Source organism: Ornithorhynchus anatinus, chromosome 4, assembly GCF_004115215.2.
Source record: "Ornithorhynchus anatinus isolate Pmale09 chromosome 4, mOrnAna1.pri.v4, whole genome shotgun sequence".
NCBI classification, from domain to species: Eukaryota; Metazoa; Chordata; class Mammalia; order Monotremata; family Ornithorhynchidae; genus Ornithorhynchus; species Ornithorhynchus anatinus.
The window spans coordinates 1,812,005-1,837,268 of NC_041731.1; the positions used below are offsets into that span (position 1 = coordinate 1,812,005).

Sequence of the window (25,264 nt, forward strand, 5' to 3'; positions counted from 1 at the left end):
TCCCCTTTCTCTTCAGCCCAACTGACTCACTAACGGCCTTTCTCCTCAGCCCAACAGCTTTTCTTCTCTGCCTGACTGACAGACTTTCTCTTCAGCCTGACTGACTGACTCTCTGACTGACCTACTGACTGACAGACTCACTGCCTGCCCACCAGACTGACAGTTTGACTGACTAGCCGACTGGCTAACAACCTTTCTCCTCAGCCTGAGTGACTGACTGATGGACTATTTTCTCCTCAGCTTGACAGTCTGGCAGTTCCCTGCTTACTTCTTTGCTTGGCGGGAGTTACTGACACTCTATCTCTCTCCAGTTTCGTGGTCACCTCCATGTTTGAGTCCCTCGCCTGCCAAAGGCCTATATATCCAGGGCCGGCTTCAGACGGTGCACGAGGTAAAGCAGCAGCTCCAGGTGGGGTACAGTGGAGGCACCAGTGCAGGAAGTGGGGATTAAGAATGGGAAAGTCCCAACTTGAATCAGAGGTGGTTCCTGTGAGAACAGGGCCCTTACATGGTGAACGTAAGGGCTGTGGAGCATTGGGTCTGGGTCAGAGGTCTCCTGAGTTAATGCTTTAGGTTCAGGAGTTGAACAGATTCTTCTATGAAGCAGTGTTGCCCGGTAGAAATAGCACGGGCCTGGGAGTCAGAGGACCTCGGTTCTAATTCCGGCTCTGCCACATGTCTGCAGTGTGGCCTTGGGCAAGTCACTTCAATTCTCTGTACCTCAGTTACCTCATCTGTAAAATAGGGATTAAGACTGTGAGTGCCATGCGGGATAAGGACTGTGTCCAACCTCATTAACTTACATCTGCCCCAGCACTGAGAACAATATTTGGCATATAAGAAGTGCTTAACAAGTAACATAATTATCTTTATTATTCTACATGACACCACTGCTTATGCTCCATTCTCTCACAGCAAAATGTGATATCTTCATACAGAGTGGGATGGTGTCGAAAATATTTCCCCATCTTGGGTAGCCAAATATCTGAAGCCACACTTTCCCTGGACCTTTCCCATGTGGATTGCAGGTGGCCCCAGCATTTCTGTTCTCTATTGGTCTCAATTCTCTGGCACTCAGAGTGGTCCTGAACTCTCACTATTGGGCAACCTTCACTCAGAGACTTAGTGGGGCCAAGAACTGAGTGAAGGTCTAGAGACACTCTCAAGCCAAACATTTTCCTCAGAAGGAAGCTCTCCTGGTATTTCCACTGGTTTTGGTACTGGTTTTAATCCTCCATTTTAGGGCAAGAGACCCCTGGGAAATGGCTACGTATCTTTGTGAAGGAGGCTGATTTTTTGGCACCAACTTTCCCCTTCACAAATATCAGACTTGAGTGACTGATCCTCTCTGGCCAACAGAATGGGGAAGAGGGGAAGGGATAAATGTTACAGACCCTAAGATTTTGCCTCTCCCCTCCCCCTGCCCCCAGAAAGGAGCCCTACAGCCCCACTCTGATCCACTTAGTCAAAGGTTCAGTGCACAAAGTGACTCTCCAGACTGCCTTGATTCCCAGTTTCAATTTCTTCAACCAAGAGATCTCAATTGTCATATTTAGGCCAATGTTGGGGCCAAAGATTTGCCGCAGAAAATCAAGATTTGAATAAGCCCTACACAAACAAATCCAAGCCCAAATGATGACATTGTTGAGTCCCCAGTTTTCAGGGAAACTGAAGAATAGGTAGCTCTCTGGCCTCACAGCTATAATCCTCTCTTGTAGGGGAAAATATCTCAGAATAAAAAGTAAGGAAAATCTACAGAGATACAGAGAGAAGTTCCAGAATCTGAACAAGCAGGCTTGGGGGCAGCTTTGGCCAGACCTATATTCAGAGGTTCTGAGTACTGGGCTGACAGTTTACACAAGTGGACTTGAAGGGAAGGTATTTCTCAAACACGTTAAAAGTTGGGGGTCATTTCCCTTTGAAATCTATGTAAATGAAGGAAAACTATGAAATGAACTCACAGACCATAGCTTAAGGGAAACGGCTTGCCCACTGGCGTGTTTTCTGGGGTGGAGGGAGGTTTGGTAACACAAGGGGGAATTGAGTCTGTCTTCTTTCCCAAGTCCAACCCTGCCCCCATTTAAAGTCCACCTCCTCCTCCTCAGAACATGCTCACATTTCCACATCAGGCAGATATATTTGAAAGGAACAGAGATAAGGTCTCTCATGTGGCAGGCCTCAGGCTCATGAGTCTCTTCAGCTCACCAAAGTTTGAAGTATTTTTTTTTTCCCTTTGGGTTCTCAGAGCTGAAAAGGAACTATAGAAGTCAATCACTTCATCCCACTGCCTTTTCACAGAGTGCTATTGAACCCAGCTAGACAGTTAGATATACCACTCAAGTTCTACAAATCTCTAAGGATGCTACAACCTCCCTTCTTAACTCATTTCACCAAAAAACATCGTTTACTGTTCAGGAGATTCCTATAGATAACTTAGATTCCTAATGCACCAGCCTAAGTTCATTTTCCTTAGTTTCAGCCTCAATGCAGATGGAGTTCACCTCATCACTACCTTCAGTCCAATAAATCTTTAGAGACGTGAAGAATGTCGAGTGATCCTGAAGCCTTCTCTGTTCCAGATTAAACAATCCCTATTTTTCTCATCCCAACTCATAAATTGTCTTTGTGGCTCTCCTTGGAACCTTTTCCCAGGAGCCAGACCTCAACTTCTGGAGGCCCAAACTGACCTCAATTCCTAAATAACAGCCCAACCAGTGCAATGAATAATGGGAAATGCGCCCCAGAGTTTTTATCCTTAGCCCTTGAGCCCGACGTGGGACAGGGATTGTATTTGTATCTGATCCGATTACCTCGTACCAACCTCAGAGTTTATCACAATTATTTTTGTAAGTTTTCACACATTCTGCTGTCTTGGTGGTGCTCAGTTGGTGGTTCAGGACTGACTCATTGTCACCTTTGAGGTCTACTCTGAACCCAGATCCTAAAATCAAATCAAATTAAATGTAAATCATATCTCCTCCAAGAAGCCTTCTCTGACTAACTTTTCATTTCCCCATCATAATCCATACTTAGACTATGAACCCCAGGAGGGACAGAGACCATAACCAATCTGATTAATTTGACTGTACCACAGTACGTGGGACATTTAAAGCATTTAACAAATATTGTCATTATTATTATTATTCGCCCTTATTTCCATATTGCCTATGCACTTCGGTCTGTCCCCATCAGCATTTTAATACTCATGCCACACTTCTGTTCATACCTTACTTTCCCTCTGCTGCTACTCCTATTTGTAATTCATTTTGTCTGTCTCCCAGCTAGATTGTAAGCCCTTTGAGGACAGAGAAAGGACTTACCCACTCTATTATATTGCACTCTCCTAAGCTGTTAGTACAGTGATCTGCAGGCAGTCAGCACTCTATAAATATCATTGCTTGAATGATAGATGCTTTTTGGCCATACTAATCCTTAGCCAGTCACTTGCCACTCTGTATTTTTGGAGTTTCTGTTTCACCTCTAAGAGATCTACATTGCCCTTGGAGAAGGGGGAAAACCCTAATTGGCCTCTCAGTTTCCTCCTCCTCCTGTATTTTTATTACAGGGTATTTATTTTCTTTTTATCAAGTGAAACCTATTTTGGGGACAGGAGAAACATCCCTCAATAGTGTCAGCTGCTGAGGAGAATTTGCATTTTTTCCAACTCCTAGGAAGGAGGTTCGGCTCACAGAGAATTAACAGAGGTCTTCTGTACCTGAATGGGAACCTCAGTAAGGTGAAGAGAGACCTCATCAGGCCCCATCTTAGGAGACCTCCTTATTGTCTCCTTTATAGCGGAAGTTCTGGACCTCTAACTTCAGAGCTCCTTCACTCAATCAATCAATTGTATTTATTGAGCATTTACTGTATGCAGATAACTGTACCAAGTGCTTGGGAGAGTACAATATAACAGAGTTGGTAGACATGTTACCAGCCCACAAGGAGTTTACAATCTAGGGGGGGAGATAGACATTAATATCATCTGATTACCCTGTATCTACCCCAGTGCTTAAAATAGTGCTCTGCACATAGTAAGAGCTTAACAAATACCAACATTATTATTATTATTATAAATTGATACATTATGGATCAATCATATCTATTGAGTGCTTACTGTGAGCAAAACACTGTAGTTTAGTCATGTACATAAGTGTCCCAGTTAATCCCTGCCATAACTTCAACTCTGCCACCCTTTAGCCCCCTCAGTATTCATGCAAGTATCTATTTCTTAATAGATGTTTCTCTATTATTTTTATGCACGCTTATTATTGCACCTTATTTTCATTTGCCTTCCCGTATTTGTTTCTTTCCGCCATCATCTTGTTATCTCCTTGAGGTTGGGGATCCCGAGGCATGCAATAAATATAATAAGCGCTCAAAAAGTCATAAAACTTAGTTAATTTGAATTAATGGTAAAGAAAGAGAACTGTTCAAATTAGTGAAAAATCTGAATTGTAGTAGCATTTTTTAAGGCAGGTTTATCCCAGTAGTTTATGCCTGTCTCTTGTTATTTGTATGTGCTATGTGTAAGAGTGCTCGCTTATTGAACTTAGCCTGTACTAGTCTGTTTGTGTCACTATGCCTGAAGGGCAGCTAGATCAACAAGGAAGCGCTGGCTCTCTGCCTTTCCCAGATGGGTTTCACCTCTCCTGGCTCTACAGAGCCTCCCGGTTTTTCTAACTGGGGCAGAGAGGAGGAGTGGGGACCTGGGCGAGATGAGGGCAGTGGATAAATGGCAGAGGTAGGAGTGGGGTTTGGCAGAGGACTTTGAAGAATGTCTTCCAGCAGCCTGCTAATGGATGTCTTCTCTCCACTTCATCTGTACCGTGGATATTTAGATTTTCCTCTTTGTGTATTATGGATTGATCCTAAGAGAATCCAATAACAGTGACCTTGTGCGGAATCACTTGACCTCCCTTCTTGATTTGTCTCACCAAACCTCTCTCCAAAGAGATGTGAGTAGCCATTTACTCATAGGGACGTGTCCTGGTGATTCAAGCATGCAAGGGAAGCTAATCAGGTTGGACGCAATCCATGTCACACATGGGGCTCACAGTCTTAATCCCCATTTTACAGATGAAATAACTTAGATTTAGAGAAGTGAAGCAACTTGCCCGATGCTACACAGCACACAAGTGGTGGAGCCAGGTTTAGAACCCAGGCCCTTCTGACTCTCAGGCCCATGCTCTATCCACTGGGCAAAAATGCTTCTTCTTCCTGGGAAAGTCTTGGTTTCAGGGGCCTTCATAGAGAGGTCTGGAACACCCTCAAGATAAAAGGGGGCTCAGGGAGCAAAGGGAGGCAGGCTAATCTGAGATTCCATCCTCTCAAACTGTGAACTCGTTGTGGGCAGGGATTGTCTCTATTTCTGTATTATCCTTTCCCAAGTGCTTAGTACAGTGCTCTGCACACAGTAAGCACTCAATAAATATGATTGAATGAATGAATGAAAAGATTTGCCACAGAGCAGCTTTGCCCCAAAGGATCCCTAGGACAATCTTCAACTGGAGGGTGATGCCCTAACATCATCTAGTTCATCCCCCCTCTAGCCCCTGCTCAGCTGACTACACATAAGGGATCCAGGAAAGGAGAGTTTGCAGACTTCCCCACTTTTATACCTTTCCAGTCTGGAAGACAGTGGCAGGAGAGAAATGTGGGATCTGGGATGCTTGTGCTATCTGTGACGGGAGTTGGCATGGAAATTTGGTTAGCCTTACAGGCTCTGGCTTGAAGAGAGAGCAGAATTGTGATTCCTCTTTACCCCCATCTGGCACACCAATATGTACCACGCCACATGGCTGGGCTGTGCATTGGGATGGAATTGCTGCAAGGGTTCTCTTCAACTCTCCTGCAGCTGCCCAGCTGGGTGGCTCCGCAGAAGCACTTAATAAATACAATTGAATGAATGCATGAATGAGAAGGGGAAGACTGAGTTTGCCTCTCTGTTTTGCTAAAAGAGCACAGACTGCTGTGGTCCACCCCAGTGCTCCCCCAATTTCAGCAGGGTAGGAAGGACTCCCCCAAACTCCCCTTTTCTCCCAGGAGTAGACTGATCCAGAGGTCAAAAGGGGAACATGATCTGCTACATTGCCTCCTGGTAGGGAGAGGGTTGGCTGCAGTGAAGGGACCATGTGGAGTGTACAATGGAAGAAGCCCAAGGAAGATTGTGAGATGAGGCTTGTCATCTTTTCCCTCCTTCACAGATCATTGAAAACGAGCACTGGAGATGGGCGTCCAGCACACCCTGTTGGCCTATTGCCAAATGGCAACCAAAGCCAAGGGACAGATTCTCCCTTGGGTGGAAAACATCATCTCCTGGATGGTGCACTACTTCTGGGGCAGCTATTGGGTATGAAGACCACCCTCTTCTGAGCCAGCCATCCTCATGTTTCCTTAAATATGTGTTAGTGCCCTTGCCTCTGTCTGCCGGGCTTGTCCGTAACTGGATCAGGCTTAAGAGAGCAGGGACTAATGTTTTAGTTTCCCAGCAGGCAGCTTAAAGTGTGCTGTTTTTAACTCATCTCTCTCTCATTAGACCTAGAGGCTTTTGAGATGGGATTGTGCCTTCTCTGTTCCTCTGTTGTCATCCCCCAGTGCCGGTTACCATGCATTTGTATGTTTGCATGGGATGCTGTGGGCTGAGCTGTCTGTCCTGCTTTCTCCTGCAGACTCCCAGCTTCCCCAGCGCAGATTGTGTGTCTTCTTTCTCTGAGGATCCCCAAGTACAGGACCCTGCAAACTCCCAGTGGGGGCTCCATAAATGCTGGCTAATTCATAAGCCAGAGGAAAAGACTCCTAGGGAAAGAATGAATATTAATTCATCGTTGATCCAGAGGAATGGTGAATTCCCCTGCCTTGTTGTCGGGCGAGACACACTCCAGTGGATGATAAGTAGTGGCGGGGCTATTTCTCTTCATCTCTTACAGGAGTATATGAGGTGTGTGATTGGTACTTCAAAACGGCCTGAAATGTCATTCACTCAAACTTCCTTTCCCCTCGCCTTGCGGCTTCTTTGGCTTCTGCTATTTGCTTAGGTTGAAGAGGTCTCTGCTTCAGCTGCCTCCACTGATGCAGGAATTCAGACAGCAAATGACAGTCAGATAAACTGGCTTTTGAGACCAGGCTTCTCTCTGTGGAAAGGTTAGAGAGACACCTATCTAAGATGCTCTCAGTCCTTGAATAAATCAATCAATTGTATTTATTGAGCACTTACTTGGTGCAGAGCAATGTTCTAAACACTTGCGAGAGTGCAATATAACAGAGTTGGTAGACATGTCTTCTGCCCATAAGGAGCTTGATGGAAGGAGGAATCCAGGATGAGGTGAAACTTGAGGGGCAGGGATTGAAACTGAATCTCTGCCACCTTGAGGCAGATTCCCCATCTTTTCTCCCCTGAGTCAGCCCAGGCGAGTGGGCTGGGGGGTAGAACCACACCTGTTTTCCCTTTAAATGGGCAAGGGATGCTGAGGAGCCCATCCCTACCTGGGTGGGAAGGGGCCCCTGAGCTGAGGACCAGCCAGACAGGGTGAAGGGGAGGTGGTTCTACCTTCTGCCTAGGAGGCCCCTCTGACAGACTGGAGGGGAGAGATGTGGGGAGACGGTGGAAGTGCATTCTTCTCCCTCCTTCTGGGTCATAGGTTTAGCAGGGAGACTCAGCTGGAGTTCTTGTGTGCTTCATTCCCGACGGGTTTAGGATGATGTCCTGAAAGACAGCTTTCTGAGGGCCATGATGATGCTCTCTGAGGTCCTGGAGAGGGGCACTGGAGCCCAGAGCTACAAATTCAACCAGATCCTGGAACTGATTGAATGTCTTGTGGTGAGTGAGCTCCCATTCTTGTTCCAAAGCCTTTGCCAACAGGAAGGGAGCTTCAGGAGATTGCTGAGGGAGGAGTCATAGCCAGCCAAAACTAGCATTAGGGGGACCCCGGGTGTTTCAATCCATCAACCGATCAATGATATTTATTAAGCACTTACTGGGTGCAGAGCACTGTACTAAGTGCTTAGTATGTACAAAATAATAGAGGTGGTAGACACGTTCTTTGACCACCAGGAAATTACAGTCTAGAGAGGAAGACAGACTTTAAAATAAACTATGGATATGTATGTTAGTGCCTTGGGGCTAAGGGAGAGCTGCATATCAAGTGCCTAAAGGGTATATATCCAAGTACATAGGCGATGCAGAAGGGAGGGGGAGTTTGGAAAAATGACAGTTCAGTTGGGGAAGGTCTCTTGGAGGGAAATGCGATTTTAATAAGGCTTTCAAGGTGGGCAGAGTGGTGCTCTGTTATATATAAAGAGTGTTGCCTCTGTCCTACCAATGGTTATTTGGAATCTGTTTCCCCTTTATCAAAATCCGGAGGATTTCTTTAGTGAGCTATAACTGAGCTATGACTGTTAAGATTCCCATGGTGTGGCCTGGTAGGACACACAACTGGGTAAGTGGATCACTGGGTATCGTCAGTTGACAGGATGGAGGGGAGTTGTTTTAGCTGATTGAGGGACTACAGGAGTCACTGAAGCTTCAGTTGGCTGGGAAGTTGGAATGGGTTGGTAGTTCAGTTGGTTGCGGGGACAGTCAGAGGTTCAGTTAGCCAGGGAGATAGAACGGTGGGAAATTCAGTTTGTTGAATGATGAGGACCGTTGGAGGTTCCGTTTGTTGGAGAGGATGGGGCGGTTAGAGGGTCAGTGGGTTAGGTGGAGTTTGAAGGTTGATGATGAGAGAGTGCTTCAAGTTTGACTGAGGAGAGTTCATTGATCTTCTCCCCTGATTTTTTATGGTAGTTGTTAAGCGCTTAATATGTGCTAGGCACTGTACTAAGCACTGGAGTAGATACAAGCTAATCGGGTTGGATACAGTCCATGTCCCACATGGGGCTCACAGTCTTAATCCCCATTTTTACAATTGAGGTAACTGAAGCATAGAGCCCCTCCCCCCTTCAAAATTTAGAAACAACTTACTAAGCCTCATTTGGAAAGCATTTGTTCCAAATCCCTGAAGGGAGGAGGCCATCCCCTGGCCCAGATCTTCAGTGAAGCTTTCTTTCCCCATGTGTTCCAAAGGGAGACAGAGCTGCTATCTCCAGGTCATTGCTTTTCTTGCGTCTCTGGGATTCTCAGGTGCTGATTCAAAATGAGCCCCCGGATTCCTCCTCCACCACTTTTTAGGCAGCAGGCCCTCCTGGCTATTGCTGAATTCAGGTATTCTCCCAAGGCCCAGCACAACACTACAGCTCAAGCCCTGATTGCTCAGCCAACATAGGCCGTTCCTCGTGCCCTTGGGTCTGTTCATTTTCTCTCCTCCTGTGGGCCCAGGAGGTGAGCACAAGAGCACCCTCTTTTTCCCCAGCCTGGAGCTCAGGTTCGTGTCCTGGGACCTAGGCAGAAGACAAGATTCTCCAAAAGTCTTTCAAAATCTTTCCCTCTATTCAGCACTGTTCAGGCTCCTACTAGAATATTTTGACCACATTTGGGTGAAATACGAATACTCGGAGAGAAGTCAGAGGAGAACCAGCCATGGAGCTATAAAGACTAAAACTCCTGAGGGAAAGGTTAACCGGGATTATTCTGCCTGAAAGGGAAACGGATGATGGCCCTGAAGGTTTGTAACATGGAGGTGATGGAGCTGCTCTTCACCAGCTTCACTGAAGTCAGCGCAAGGGGTGTAGGTTGGATCTGAGAAAGAACTTCCGGGGCAGGAAGGTCTGTTGGGAATTGAAATGGGTGAACGCTTGTGGGAATTTTCTTCTTGGAAGGTTTTGGAGATGGACAAGACTTTCACCTGTGGGGAATGGGTTACAGGTGGATCGACCTCCCTGAAGGCAGGTCACCCATAGTCCAGCCACTGGAAGACTTCTCTTCCCCAAACCCGACACTCCCAACCCTAGCCCCAGCATTCCTTGCCACCCCAAACTACCCCCAGCTTTCAGGTCACCTCCGGTCAGAGCTTGGTCATGACTCATGTCTCTCCCGGGCCAGCAACCTCCGGCCAATCCTTGGTAAGGAGAGGGGATCTAATATGCTCATCACTTGCCTCCACGCCGTCTTCACCCTCCCAGCAACAGAGATGTTGGAGAGTCAACCCCCCAGTAACCAGGTGATGGGGCCTTCTCTGTCAGTTCACTAGTCCCAGCCTGCCTGGTGTGTGTGTGTGTGTGTGTGTGTGTGTGTGTGTGTATGCGTACGAATATGGTGTGGGATGGGGGGGGGGAGGGGGCAGTCCACTGGGGGTTCTGCTAGGGGTCCCCTCTTCCCTGCAAGTTCTTAGCCAGCAGAGTTACCAAGCAGATGGTGCTTCCTACCTGTGGACTGTGGTTTCTCCTCCCAACCAGACTCTGTTCACCCGGACTGTGCAAGCCCTGGACCAGCTCCTTCAGAGCTTTATAGCAGAGAATTCCAGTAGTGGATCACTACAGTTCTTGCTCCAGGTGAGTGCTCTGGGAAGTCCCCCCACCTCTAGATTATAAACTCCTTGTGGGTAGGGAATAAGTCTACTAACTCTGTTGAACTGTGCTTTCCCAAGTGCTTAGTAAAGTGCCTTGCACACAGTAAATGCTCAAAAAATACCACTGATGGATTGAAGGTTTGGGGACACAGGAGTAGAAGTGGTAGGAGGAGATTTAGGCTTGACATTCAGATGGTCAGGGATTCTAGCTGAAGGAAAGTGATCGCTGCTTCTTTCTACCTGAAAAGGATTTGAAAAAATGGATTGATATTGCAGTAGTTGAAACTTGGGTTAGGCTGCTCGAAGAACTGTTCTGGTAACTGTTTTATGCCAAACTCTTCTGGTGCAATGACAATTCCCAGGTATATCCCCAATTCAAGCATCCTTACTCTCCATGGTCTTATTGAATTAAATAGAATATTATATGGCTGTTTCAGTCTTCTTCCATCACTGCAAGATTTATGGCCCCGTGCTCCTTTGGGACAGGTCCGGGCCCTGGATTTCTGTAGCAGTTTGGCTTAGTGGATAGAGCATGGGCCTGGGAGTCAGAAGAACCTGAGTTCTAATCCTGGCTCTGCCACTTGTCTGCTGTGTGACCTTGGGAAAGTCACTTGACCTCTCTCTGTTTCAGTTATCTGTAAAATGGGGATTAAGAGTATGAGCCCCATGTGAGACAGGGACTGTGTCCAACTTTATTATTTTGTACCTATTCCAGCACTTAGAACAGTGCTTGGCATATAGTAAGTGCTTAACAAATACCATAACCAGAGGGGCACATCAGTGTAGCAACTTCGATGGCTCAGAGCCTAATATCCAGAATTAAACAAGTCCTGGGGATTGGAATCCCCAGAGTGCCAGGCAGGAGGGGTTAATCTAGGAAGGCATCAAGGAGGCAGTTAGTCTTAGCGGAGTTCGGAAGGAGGAAAGAGGATGACACATAGATGACCCAGAAGATGTGGGAAAGCATTTAAGGTTGAGGAAGAGCCCATTGGTCAGGGTTGACAAGTGGACCACTGGTGATGAGGTTAGCTAAATTGGGAAGGAGAGCCTGGGGTCAGGGGGTGGGGATGGACAGGGGAGAGAAGTGAGGCAGACAGGCAAGGAGGGGCCAGTGGTGGAGAGCTCGATTTGTGATGTCGGGGAGTCACACTATACCTGAGAAGGTGAATAAAAGAACAGGATGATCTCGGAACACATGATTCCTGCTGCTATCTCTCAGTTTCCGAACTGAGGCAGTTGGGAGGGTAGAACTGCAAAAATGCATCCCCCCACCCCCCACTGCCCAAACCAACCCTTTGGAGCATGAATGCTCTGGAGGGAAAGCGAACGGGGATAGGCAGGCTGGGAGATAAGCTGCTGTACCTCTCTCCACTGGGCTTCCTTGTTCCATGACAGTACCTGGAGACCTGGCTGCAGTCCGACCGAGCCCATGAGCACCAGAGGGCCATGAGGAGTAGCATCCTATTCCTCAAGGACACGGTGGAACGGCTCAGTCTCAATGTGAGTACCCGCAGCCTGGCGAGGACCTCACGGGCTCCCCGTATGGTCGTCACCCTCATTCTGGGTGCAGCATGTTGATGAGAACTCTCCCATCTCCAACCTGCCCCCGACCCCCTGCCCTGGCCTTTGGTTAAGGGGTAGAAGCACAGTTCATCAGGGCAGGCTGAGTCCTGCAGTTTCCCTGATTTTTCCACCTACTCTTCAGCCCATTTTCACATAGCATGTAGATTGCGGGGAGGGCTGTCCTTTTTCCCAAGTTCCAAGTGGAGCACCCTGAGGATAGGGCTCCAAGAGACCTTCCCTGACCAAGCTTTCATTCCCCCTCCCTGACTACGTACTTGGCGGTGTACCCCTTAAGCCCTTTTGTACTCACTCCATCCCCACATATCTGACGTATATATCCTTTTCTCGACTATTTTCCCTCTCTATCTTATTTTAATCTTGGCTCTTCCTTTGCTTTTTCCCAGTCCCAGCCCCAAAACACTTATGTACATATCTGTAATTTTATTTATCTCTTTGCACTTCCCCCCTCCCAAACCCAAAACACTTACAAACATATCTATAATTTTCTTTGTATTGATGTTTGTCTCTCCGACTCTAGGCTGTGAGCTTGTTGTGGGCAGAGAATGTCATTGTTTACTGTTGTATTGTACTTTCCCAAGAGGTTAGTACAGTGCTCTGCACACAGTAAATGCTCAATAAATATGATGGAATGAATGAATGAACTCCTTGCAGCAGAGCTTATGTCCACCAACTTTATGGTATGGTACTTTCCCAAGCAGTGGTACAATGCTCTGCACCCCGTAAGTGCTCAATAAATAGCATTGATTGATTGGTGATTGCTCGATTGTCCTCCCCAGTGCTCTGTGGGCTTTCAGAACGGGCTTGTTTCTCTGCCCTAAAACCATTATGTTTTTCTCCTAATTGGATTTTTCAGAAGGGACCCCTGTTTAGTTTCATTTCCTCCAGGGGCAAGCTTGACACCCCAACCCTAACTCGACTTGGGCCCAAGCTATCCAGACTGTTGGCTCAGAACTCTATTATTCTCTTCCCAAGCCCATGTGCTCAGTACAGTGCTCTGTCCACAGTAAGCGTTCAACAAATACCACTGGTTGGTTGATTGATAACTTCCCTCAGCAAAGCTAATGGGGGCCTAGCCTGGGAATCCCAGCCTGGGGATCCCCACTTTGTCCTCCCCAGCAGAAACAAACTTCCTGATGCAGAGGTTTCATCTCTTCCTAGCCCAGCTTACCTGTGCTTAGGATGGGGCATTTGGTAGGCTTTCTGGGTCTCCTCTTGAGAGATCCTGTGAAAGATATCCAGCGGTACGCCCACCAAGGTCTTGTCCTCCTCCACCAGCTTCTGCAGCAGAAGGGTAAGAAAAGCCAACCCAAGGCAGTATCTCAATTTTCTTTCTAGCCCCAGAGGCAGCTTGGCTCCCCTAACACCCTCAGCTGTCCATTGCAATGGTTACTGACTGGGGCTGCCCATTCTTCTTTCTCCCCTCCCAATGGCCAGCTAGGGTCCCTTCTCCCACCTCCTCTCCCCCTGCCCCCCAGAGAACCATGGAAAATCCCCAAGATTTCAGTCCAGACCCATCCCAAGGGACTCCTTGTTGGCTTAAGTCCAAAGCTGCAGCTGTTATCGACCTGTAGCTTCTTGGGTGGTGATGGGTGGGCTTCAGTTATCCTGGCTCTCTCTCCCTGCCCCCGTGAGCCCTGTCGATAAGAGAGTTGACTTTGTTGTGTCCAAGGCTGCTGCCTGTAGAGTGATCAGTGTGCCTCTCACTGACAGCATCAGGGAAGGGTTCCTCGGCCAGGTGCCAGGCCCGGTGTAAGAACTGCCAGTTTCCGGCTTTCAGTGACCAGAACATCTCCAATTTCCAGCTGATCAAGGTAACTTGCTGCTGGACTGAAACCCGGGGGAAAGTCAGGGGCACCTGCCTGACCCTCTCTCCAGTCTGTGGAAGGACACTCCACTCTTGGGATCTGGGTCCTATGGTGGGAGACGACAGGAGGGCAGGGGGCAGTTTAGGTGCTCTCCTGAGTCGGGTGGCAGGAAGTGGCATGCCAGGCAGGAGGGTGGTGATACCAAATCCTTTGGCCCTTGCTCCGGGGCTGCTGGACAGAAATGGAGACTTCGGGCTGTGCAAGAGCTGGAGCGGTCAGCTCCTACTTCCCGCTGCCCCCCGGCAGGACGGCACCGCCTCCTCTGAAGGGGGTGGCACGGTTGTCTGCAGGCCTTCGGCATGTACTTCTCAGACTCTGAGTTCAGCGAACTGATCAGCACAGTGCTGGAGGCATTGAGGATCCCCAACCTCAGCCGCCGGGAGGTGGCATCTGAAATGCTCCTGGTCGTGCTAGAGATGTACGGGCCCAGGATGCAGCAGGTAAGAGGCTCAAGGGAGAGATACCGGGACAGGGACTGGGTGCAGGGGACGGGTGCTTGGGGGCTCAGGTTTAGCTCCTTTAGATTGTAAGCTAATTGTCGGCAGGGAATATGCCTGTTTACTGTAATTTTGTACTCTCCCAAGCTCTTAGTACAGTGCTCTGCACACAGTAAGCGCTCAGAAAAAAGAGTGAATGAATGAATCCTCAGGCTCTGGTTGTGGACTGAGATCCTGGCCAAGCCAAGGTGGAGCACTCTGTTCTATCTTCACCATTTCTAAAGCAACATTTTTGTCCCTCTCGGACTTGGCTTCCCTCAGACAAAGCTTGTGGGGTCTTCTGGGACAAGACTGGGGATGTTACAGCCCCCGCTTCTAGATATGGTGTCCCGGGAAAACCCAGCCAACCACAGCCTAGGGGAGAGCAGAGAATCATCCCTTGCTCTTTGGGCCGAGGCCCAAACTGACTTCCTTGAGTCTTAGACTGAATTCCTTTAGTCCTTGAATTCATTCCAGGCCAGGGGTGGTGGAAGAAGGTATTTTTTTGCATTTGGGACAGTTCATTAATTGCACATAATCCCTCGACCCCTAAGTCTTCCCTTTCTTTGTGGGGGAGGACACAGCCCTGGGGATGGGAGTGGGGAGCTGTTTCCCCAGTAGTCTCAGGGATGTCACCCACCCCAAAGCTCCAGCTCAGACTCATGTCATCTTGCTCTCTAGTCCCAGTAGTCTGGAGGCTAACAGCTCTGCTCATCTCCAGGTGGGAACCATCGTCAGGAACCTATACACCGAGATCTCCTCTGTCAGTTACATAGACGTCCAGAGGGACATACTGCTGGCACTGAGCCTTCTGGGAAAGCAGCACCCCAGAAAGGTGGTCCGGGCTCTGCTCACCTTCTCCCTGCCATTCCAAAGGTACCGGGGCACTCAGGGGTGGGGTCTTAGGGGAGGAGACAGAAGGCAGATCAGATCGGATCAGAAAACCCTGTATTTTAGAGTCATGAGGCGTCATCCTCCCACTCCTGCTTCTGAGTATGCTCTGCCTGACATGAGGGCCCAGAGGAGCCAAAAGCTTTGCTGGCTCTTGGATTTTAATGAGGGAAGCAAGAGGCCAGGGAGGAGGCATGGTCAAGGGGAGAGCCAGGGGGAGCCTGGGAGCCTGGACTGCAGGGCCTTAATGGAAATGAATGAAGTGTCTGGGTCAGGAAAGCTCTCTGGGACCCAGGTGACCTCGGGGTGGTTCCTGGAAGGTCCCTGGGCATTCATTTGGGTTCTGGGCTTCTGGAAAGATGGTGGGCCTGTGAACAGAGATGAGGTGAGACTAAAGGGATCAAGGAGGAGAAGGTGAAGTCAAGTCACAGAAAAGCCCAGAGAGGACAGGAACAGGAGTCTAGACTGTAAGTAAGCTCCTCTCTTGACTGTAAGTTCCTTGTGGGCAGAGAACTGCCTACCAACTCTGCTATTTTACACTCTCCAAGGGCTTAGTCTAGTGGTCTGCACACCGCAAGCACTCAGTGAATGTGATTGACTCACTGAGGAGGGAGCCTGGGTTTTAGACCTGGTTCTGGATTCAGAAAATGTCACTGCATGGATACCCAAGCCAGCTCTGCCTCCCAGCTATTCAGAGTTCCCTCTGGCCCAAGGAGAAAGGCAAGAGAGAGCAAGAGAAGCACGTGGCCAGGTAGAAAGTTCACAGGCTTGGAGTCAGAGGATCTAGGTTCTAATCCCGGCTCTACTACTTGCCTGCTGTGTGACCTTAGGCAAGTTACTCGATGTCTCTGTGCCTCGGAGGAGGCATGGACCTCAGACTCTGGTGGGGACCTCTGACCCTGGGTCTCATGCCTGCCTCTGTTCCCAGTCAGGCCATCAACATGTGGAAGGCTTTGGGGGCTGAGGAGAAGATGGCCCATAGGGTGATCAGGATACTGTCCTTGGAGCTGAGGGACCGGCCTTCCTGCAAAGACCTTGAGAAAACTCAGCAGGAAAAGACCCAGTTGGGAACTCTGGCTGTGAGTAGCTCAGGAAACTCTATTGATGTGAAAAATCTGTTCTCTGACAACATGGGGCTTGGGCCTTTTAACAAACCATCCAGTAAGGAGAAATCACTTTTAGTACTCCTGGCTTGACCGACGCTGACCCCACTGACCACGCTGTCAGGAGATAGACATGCTTTGTGGGAAAATATCCCCCAGTTCTTCAATGGGGACCCATCCATATCTCATTCTGAAAGCCGGGGGTTGGCAGGCTGTTGCTAGTTTCGGGGGCGGTCCAGGATCAAGAGACCTCATTTGTTTTGTTCAGAAACGCAGCTCAGAAAAATGAACACAGTCAGCAAGAATTCAGGGCCCCCAAGGTGTGCCCAGGGTGAGGAGGGGTTGTTGGGAGATGTTCCCTTTCTCCTGATGCAGGAATCCATTCCTTTCCTCCTTTGGACAGGAAGAGTTCCAGGGAAGTGGGAAGCGGAGGAGCCTTCTTCACAACAGGGTGTCTTTCCCTCTTCCCCTGCTGTAGGCCCTGAATACCATTTATGAACTTCTCTACATCCGGGAGTTCCGGTCGACAATTTGCTCTACCTTCCCCGGTCTCCTCCTGGGTCTTCTAACCGAGTTCCGGTACCTGTTTGAGCTGGGCATCGTCGAGGGCAACACAAGCTGCATCTCTGAGGAAATTTCTGAAGTCAAGTTTCTCAGCCCCTGGAGGTAATTCCCTCTGCCAGGCTGGGTTTTTTGTTTTTGTTTGTTAAGTGCTTACTATATGCCAGGCACTTTACTAGGAATTGGGGTGGATACAGGCTAATCAGGTTGGACATAGTCCCTGTCTCACATGAGGCTCACAGTCTTAATCCCCATTTGACAGATGAGGTAACTGAGGCCCAGAGAAGTTAAGTGACTTGTCCAAGATCACACAGCAGACAAATGACAGAGGTCCTCTGACTTCCAGGCCTGGGCTCTTTCCGTTAGGCCACACTGCTTCTCTGGTTTTCTACAATGCTTCATTCCCAAAGCACTCTCACATTAAATGGTTCATTTCAGCTCTCACAACAACCCTACAAGATAGGTAGAGAAGGCAGGCATTATTCCCATTTTGCAGATGAGAAAACTGAGATACAGAGAAGTTAAGTGACTTGTCCACGGTCACACTGTAGGTTAGTGGCACAGCTGAGGCTCAAACCCCTGTCTTCCAGTTCCTAGACAAGCACTCTGCCACTTTGCCATGCCACTTCCCTGATTGCAAGAGGGTCCCTGACCCAGTGCCTTTCCAGCAATCCCCTCCTTCAGGGTCAGAGGAGGGAGAGCTAGCAGTCTGATGGGAGAATTTGGGCGCCTAGAACACCGAAGAGAAAAAGAGAAGTCCCAGTGACAGAAATATAGAAACCCTGTTGTACGTAGTACCAGAGGATTCTTGGGGTTACTGGAGCAGTGGGAACTAGGCAAGATTAGTCTGGGAAGGATTTTGAGGGGAGGTGGGGTTTTAGGAGAGTTCTGAGGAGGAGGGAGGGCAATTCAGGTGTCAAGGAACGGTCCTCTGCCTCTTGCCCTTCTTGCCTGCAGGACATGCCTGGAGGCTCTGAAAGGCCTCATCTGGACCACAGACTACTGGGAAGTATTCTCCTTTGTCAAGTTGCAGCAGGGCTGGGACTTGTTTGGAAAAGTGGAGACCTATTCCCAGGGAGTGACTGTGCTTGCAAGGTACAGAAAGAACTTGACCTATGGCCCCCCCTCCCTGTCTATGCCCATTTGGGCCCCTCAGCCCTCCTCCCCTCCTCTCAATCCTTCCATGGGGTGAGTCGGAGACCTCTGGATTACCTCCAGGGCCATGAGTCAGTATAACTGCGAGATCGAGGGCGTCTTGGACCAGGCCGCTGAGGGCTTGAGAAGCTCCGAGGAGCGGAACCATTTGGTGGTGATCCTCATCTTCACAGAAGTAAGAAGTGAGACCTTGGCCTAGGCTGGAATGACCCACCACCTCCAAGCAAGAAGAGTCCCAGATTACAAGGGGTTGGGCAGCCGATCGGGGGACACTGTGGGCTCTTCTCTGGAGGCCGCCAAGAAATGAGCCAAGAGTGATCTTTGTGGAGTGGTCAAATAGTGTATACCCCTGTGGAGGTAGGGAGAAGAAGATGACCTATTCACCCACTCTGCTGTTTTGTGATACCAGGGCATCTTCCCTGCATCTTCCCCCTGCCAGACGTCACTGGTCGTGGAAGAAGGCTGGGTCCCAGCAACAAGGAATGGGTCAAATGAGAGGTTCTTGGTTGCAACTCCCCCTTCCTGAATATGGGGCTGGTTCTGCCTATTCCCCTTGCATTCTGGTCAGCCCTTAGAGAACCACTGCCACTGACAGGGGACTAGGTGTGGGGTGAGGGTGTCATCCAGCTCCCGCAGATTCCAGAACTGACAGCTTCAGAGGGACCATTCATTCATTCACTCAAACATTTCATTCAGATGTATTTACTGAGCGATTACTGTGTGCAGAGCTCTGTACTAAGCGCTTGGAGAGTACAATTCGGCCACAGATAGAGACAATCCCTACCCAACAGCGTGCTCTCAGTCTGGGTCTGGGTCCCAATCAGAGAGCTCTGGTGTTCAGTGGGATCCCAGAAGCAGTTAGAGCAGCTCAGGGTTACCAGCTTCTGTCCAGGCTAATTAGAACCCTGGGAAACCCTGACACCAGCTGCTCTAAGACAGCCCTGTGCCAGGCTACTTCTGGCCAATCCCAGAGCTTAAGGCAGGCCTGGGTCAACTTTCCATGTGACTGGCAAATGAGTCCAGAAGCAGGGAATGGGAGAGTGGTGACCAGAGTCAAGGTACAGTCAAGGTACAGTCCATGTCTGGCACATCATGTGATGGGGAGGGGGATGGGTGGGGGTCCATGACACCCCTTTTCAGTTTCTGCAGAACAAGGCCACAGTGGAAAAGCTGTCTCGGCGTGCCATCCTGAGCTTCCTGAATGCTGCTGGTCGGGATGCTGACCCCTTGGTGCGGGGAATCAGTCTGCAGGGCCTGAGCAGCCTGGCACTGCAGCCAGAGAAGGTCAGGTGCCCAGGCCACCCCGAGCATCGTGTCCCACCTGAGTCCCCCAACTGAAGCTCCCCCACTTCTGGGGTGGCAGTCCCCATCCAGCAGCCCATTCAGACACATTCACATCAGGGGAGAGGCGTGTGAGTGAGTGTGTAACATGGAGGGTGCTGGCAGGCAGGAGAGTGGGTGGGCACGAAGACTGGATGCTTCCTAGAAGAGTTCATCTTTGGGAGGGAAGGGAAATGTCATGTCAGGGTGACAGAAAATGGAAAGGACAGATTGCCTATGGCATCCCTGGCCCCGGGGCTCTTTGACTGTAAACTCCCTGAGGGCAGGGACTGTGGCTCTTCTCTACCTGGGATCCCAGCACCTCATTCAGTGGTGGGGAGTAACTCTCTGTATGTGCAGGGGAGGCTGGAGGCATTATTTAGTGTCTCCTGGAACAGATCTGAATTGATATCCTGATGGGTACGTCCTGTGGTGGCCTCTCCCTCCTCTTCTTCCTCCTTTTTTCTTCCTTCCTTCCTGCAGGGTCATCTCCTCCGAGCCCAGCTGGTTCCTCTGCTGGCCCACATCCACGAGGACAGCGAGCAGGCTGTGGTGGGTGCGATGAGTGTAATGGCAGAGATCCTCTCCCGCCTGGAGCTGCAGGGAGCCGGGTCCATCATCATCAAGGTGGCTCACCAACTGCAGCGGTTCTTTGAGGATGTGAGTGCACGGTGACCAGTGAACCTGGAGAGGCCAAGGCTGGGTAGGCAGCCAACGGATGAGCCTGCCGATGGGGAAGGAGGAACCTGACCCTCGGGGCTCCAACCAGCTCCTGGGGTGTGTCTTCCCCAGGAGAGAGATCAGGTGCGCAGGGCAGCCATTCTCCTCTTTGGAAATGCCATCTACAATGGGGGCCAGAAGTTCAGAAAGGCCATGAAGAACCAGGCATTCAGAAGTCTCATCCCCCTCCTCTTCCATCTGGTTGACCAAAACCTGGAGGTGGTAATGGTAAGAGCCCAGCAGCAAGGCGGTGCGGGGCCGGGATCCCTCACTCCTTCCGAAGCCGGCTCCCACTTCTCCAAACTCTCACCTACCGGAGTCTTGGCTTCTCCACCCCGCCCCCCAACCCCATCGCACCCCAGCTCCTACAGCTCCTCCCGGGAGGGTAGGGGGTTGGCTAGGCAAGGAGGGGCGCAATGTGGTGAAGTGGAGATGGGTTACAAAACTGCCAACAGGCTGTCAGCTGAGCTGCCTGCCCGGCCCATGCCGCTGTCGCTCTCCCCAATTACCCAGGTGGGCTAGGAGCAAGTCCGGGGGTCACTGAACCCCATCTGTGGCCTCCCGGTCTCTGTACTTTCTTACCAAGCACCTCCCAGACAAGAGGGTCCCAAGCTTCGGGCCCCCTTCCCCCCACCCTGCTCTACCTGCAGATCACCAAGTCCACCTTCATGAGATGCACCATCTTCCTCAAGTGGGAGTTTGGGAAGGAGTTGTTCAACCAACTGGCCTGGGGCCACGGCCCGAGTGCCCAACGTGCCGTGTTTCTTTACCTGGTAAGGGACCAACCCCAGTGACTCCCCAGGGTGCTCCCCCCATCCCCTCTGCCCCCGTCAAACCCTGAGGCCAGAGGCTGTGGATGGACAGCAATCGGGGCAGTGAGGGTGAGAGCAGGGCCCAAGCCCTGGGTCATCTTCTTCAGGGCAATTGGGGTTCTGCTGGGAGTTGACCACTGCCCTGTCTTACCTCTCGGGTCCTGCAGTGCCCCACAACCCTGAGAGCCTTAGGTGGAAGGAGAGTATCATAGATTGCCTCCAAATGGTATCTTGATTTTACTTTCCCTAAGCACTTTCAGATAACCTATCTCCTAACATTCCCTATGCAGTAGGGAGAGGTAGGCATTCATAATGATAATGATAACAATAATAATGGTGTTTGTTAAGCATTTACTGTTGCCAAGTAGAGATAGGATAAGCAAGTCAGACACAGTCCTTGTTCCACACGGGGCTCTAATGGGGAGGGAGAACAGGCATTGTTATAACCATTTTGCTGATGAGGTAACTGAGTCCCAGAGAATGATTTGTTCAAGGCCACACAGCAGGCCTGTGGCAACGCTAGATCTTGTGGGTCTAGTGGTAATCCAAGTCCTCCGATTCCCACTACCACGCTCTTTCCTCTAGGCCCCCACTGCCCACCTTATTACTAGGAAATCTCCTCCAGTGGGTTTCTAGCTAGCTGGACACAAGCACCCAAGAGGAGAGCCTGCTCTGGCCAGGTGTGGTTGCTATGGGGTGCTGTGGGATGGGGAGAGGACTGCGGAGTACTCCCCAAAGCCTCTAAAGCAGCTCTTCATCCCTCACTCCTATGGTAGAACGGACCGGAGCCAGTGGGCTAAAGAAGCCGAGCTATCTGGGAGGAGCAGAATCTGGTACCCCTCCTGGAGGGAGAGGACAGGGAGGGAGGGAAAGAAAGACAGGGAGGGACAGTAGGCGAAACAGCTACTGTTCCCTGATGATGCGAAATATGGTGAAGACTGGCTCTACTCTGGGATTTTGTGGGGAAGGAGCAGAGGAGAAAGAGAAACAGAGGAGCGGCAAAAGAGAAGCAGAGGAGAGGTGGAAGAAAGGAAGCAGTGGAGAGGTGGAAGCAGAGGAAAAGTAGAAGAGGAGAAGCAGAGAAGGAGGGGAAGAAGAGGAGAAGCTAAGGAGGAAGCAGAGCAGGAGAGAAGGAAGCAGAGGTCCAGAGAGTAGAGTGTTGCTGGAACTCCCCTCCTCCTGTGCAGGGCTATCCAGGTTCCTGTGCCAAGTCCAGATGGATATCCTTCCATCCCTAAACTTATAATCAGACTGTGAGCCCGTCATTGGTCAGGGTTTGACTCTATCTGTTGCCGAATTGTACATTCCAAGTACAATTGTACAGTGCTCTGCACATAGTAAGTGCTCAATAAATACTATTGAATGAATTATAAGACACCTTAGGGAGGCTGTGGGGGGGCCTGCTGAGTCCTGCACATCCTCTGTGGCTAGAAGTTCATATCAGTCTCCTCTTCCCTTCCTAGATGGAGAACAATTCCGGAAATCATCACCTGTTCCTCCTGCAGGCCATCAGTTACCTGAAAAGCTCCCAGAAAAATATGAAAAACGCTGCCATTAAGTTCATTGGTAGACTCTGCAAACCCTCCACCACCTATCCTAACTATTGTCATCTGGCCTGGTTAGAACTGGGGTTTGTGTTGAAAATACCGGTGGCAAAATCCCGTGTCCCACGTCCCTTTGCCCAGCCATTGTCACCAGGTCTCCCGGAGGCATCAGCCTGCTCTGCCCCATGACCTTCCCAGCCCTCCCTCCTGAAAGGGCCCTCACTGAGCACACCATTTAAAGACCCCACCCCCACCTCACCCCAAGCCAGCCCCACTAAGCTGGTAGGAAAGATGGACCGTTCTCCCAGATTTGCACGTGAGACGTTTTTGTTCGGTGTCCATCGATGTGGACCCGAGTCCCCCTTTCGATTGGATTCCAGGAGGCATCATCCAGGAGTATTTCTCTGAACTCTGCTTCTACCTGACGAAAGAAGACTTGATTATCCTGAAGCGATGTAAGTTGGGGGATCAGAGGTGCTAGGGATAACCAGCACGGAACTCCCCACCCACCAGAGTTTGAAACCCCAAAGCTTTTCCCATCGGATCCTCGCAGGGGGAAATACAGGTGTAGAAATGGCTTTGACTCCCCAGGCTAAGGATGCTGGGGGCTGCTAGGCAGGTATTTCCTTGTCTCCACTGTCTCCAGCAACACCACTTGCCCTAATCCCACTCCAAAGAGTAGGGGAGAGAGCGTGGGGATAGTGGGAAGGATACTATCCAGGGTTCTGACCAAACGACCCTCCTCGCCTTAGGCTTTGAAGAATTGAAACAGGACGGTGATGCTCATTTGCGAAGGTTTGCTCTCACTTACTGGGAAGGCCTGCAGGAGATAGCCAGGCTGATGCCCTGAAGCCTCAGAAGCTGCCTGGATGGACTGTGGCTATTAATTAAATGATGATGAAAAGGCAACAAATCACAGCCTGTTTCTTCTTCTCCCCTCATCCCCAGCTTCTGTGGTTTCCTTCTTTTCTTACCAAGCCTTAGCAGTAGCTCATAGGACTGGGATAGCAAGTGAGTCTGGCAGGGGATGGAATTCTGCCATCGGTTTCTGGGTGAGTTGGGATACATTATGTGACTTTTTTTTTAATGGCACATGCCAGGCACTATACTAAGCGCTGGGTTTGATACAAGCTACTCAGGTTGGACATAGTCCATGTCCCACATGGGGCTCACTAGTCTTAATCCCCATTTTACATATGAGGTAATTGAGGCCCAGAGAAGTTAAGGGACTTTTCCAAAGTCACCCAGCAGGCAAGTGGTGGAACCCAGGTCCTTCTCACTCCGAGGCCCAGGCTCTATCCACTAGACCATGCCGCTTCTCTGGGCCTCAGCTTCCCCATCTGAAACCTGGAGATGATCATCCAGGCATCTTGTCCTTCCAGCATCCCTAAACCCTGCCTCCCAGGTTGGCGAGAGGGCATGGTGTGTTGGTAAGCGCTCAGCCGCCTTCAGGTGAAAGGTATGGGGTAAGTCCCATAATCATTCCAGACACAAGCCCCAGGCACTCTGCTGCCTCTTCTAGCTTTTGCCCACCTATGTCTGAATCTTGACTCCCACTAACCTGTGGAGAACCTTCTTTGGGGATGAGGTGGAAAAGGCAAAGGATGGTCTTTTCCTTCAGGCCTTCCTCTGCCCAGTCCCTGGGGCTTTCAAATACACCCCCCGAGGTTACCCATCACTGGTGCAGCTCCTGTCCCTCACCCCCAACCCCAGCAGCTTTGAGCTCTTAAGAACTCAGATTAGATTAGACTGTAAACCCGTGACTAGACTGTAAACCCGTCAATGGGCAGGGATGGTCTCTATCTGTTGTCGATTGTACATTCCAAGCGCTTAGTACAGTGCTCTGCACATAGTAAGCGCTCAATAAATGCTATTGAATGAATGAATGAACTCAGGGGTGATAGTAGTATTTGTTGAATGCTTACTATATGCCAAGTGCTATACTGAACATTGGGGCAGATACAGGATAATCAGGTCCCACATGAAGCTCACAGATCAGGTGGGCAAGAGAACAGGTATTGAAGCCCTGTTTTGCAGATGAGGGAACAGAGGCACAGAGAACTTAAAGGACTTGCCCAAGATCACACAGCAGGTAAGTGGCGGAACAGGATTAGAACCCAGGTCTGTACTCTTCTCACTAGGCTATGCTGCACCCTGCCACAGAAAGTTCTTCCTTATGTCTACCTAAGCCCTTTCTGGCTCAATTTTCTCCTCGTCTTGCCCTGAGCAGAGTGAGAGAATAGCCTGTCAGTTTGGAGTCCTCAAGCTTTCCTCCTAAATTCCTCTAGAAACACAGTCAGTAGATCAGTGATATTTATTGAGCACTTACTGCATGTAGAGTGCCTTACTAAGGGCTTGGGATAGCCCAGTGCAATAGAGCTGGCAGACATGATCCCTGCCTGCAAGGAGTTTATGGCATAGAGAGAGAGACAAATATTAAATGACAAGAAGATATGTACTGAAGTGCTGTGGGGCTGGAGGTAAGGTGACTATCTTGTGGGAACAGACTGAAGTGCAAAGTCAACTTTTGATGATCTACTTTATGGAGTATGGGCAGAAGGTTTCTTAGCTTCACTAGGTAAGAGAAGCAGCTTGGCTTAGTGGAAAGAGATCGGGTGGAGAGAGGACGTGGATTCTAATCCCTGCTCTGCCACTTGTCTGCTGTGTGACCTTGGGCAAGTCACTTAACTTCTCTGTGCCTCAGTTACCTCATCTGGAAAAAGGGGATTAAGACTGTGAGCCCCACGTGGGCAACCTCATTACCTTGCATCTACCCCAGTGCTTAGAACAG

General features: G+C 49.9%; 1 protein-coding gene across 7 annotated transcripts; it reads left to right on the forward strand.

The window, feature by feature from the left end:
- On the forward strand, window positions 1-23,386 carry LOC100681479 (maestro heat-like repeat family member 5). Of its 7 annotated transcripts, XM_029061956.2 has the most exons (20): window positions 1-391; window positions 7,694-7,816; window positions 9,977-10,094; window positions 10,330-10,425; window positions 11,838-11,942; window positions 13,185-13,317; window positions 13,737-13,837; window positions 14,182-14,331; window positions 15,089-15,243; window positions 16,187-16,337; window positions 16,840-17,027; window positions 17,880-18,017; window positions 18,141-18,252; window positions 19,218-19,361; window positions 19,881-20,057; window positions 20,190-20,345; window positions 20,768-20,890; window positions 22,393-22,495; window positions 22,854-22,928; window positions 23,226-23,386. In XM_029061956.2, exons 3-20 carry the CDS (start codon window positions 10,017-10,019, stop codon window positions 23,321-23,323), a joined length of 2,283 nt encoding a protein of 760 aa, XP_028917789.1. In that variant the 5' UTR covers window positions 1-391; window positions 7,694-7,816; window positions 9,977-10,016; the 3' UTR covers window positions 23,324-23,386. The 7 variants fall into 7 exon arrangements, with proteins under 7 accessions (XP_028917789.1, XP_028917790.1, XP_028917788.1 ...); XM_029061957.2 differs by lacking the exon at window positions 1-391 and having other exon boundaries at window positions 7,551-7,816; XM_029061955.2 differs by lacking the exons at window positions 1-391; window positions 7,694-7,816 and adding an exon at window positions 8,870-9,599.
- Window positions 23,387-25,264: the final 1,878 nt, after the last annotated feature.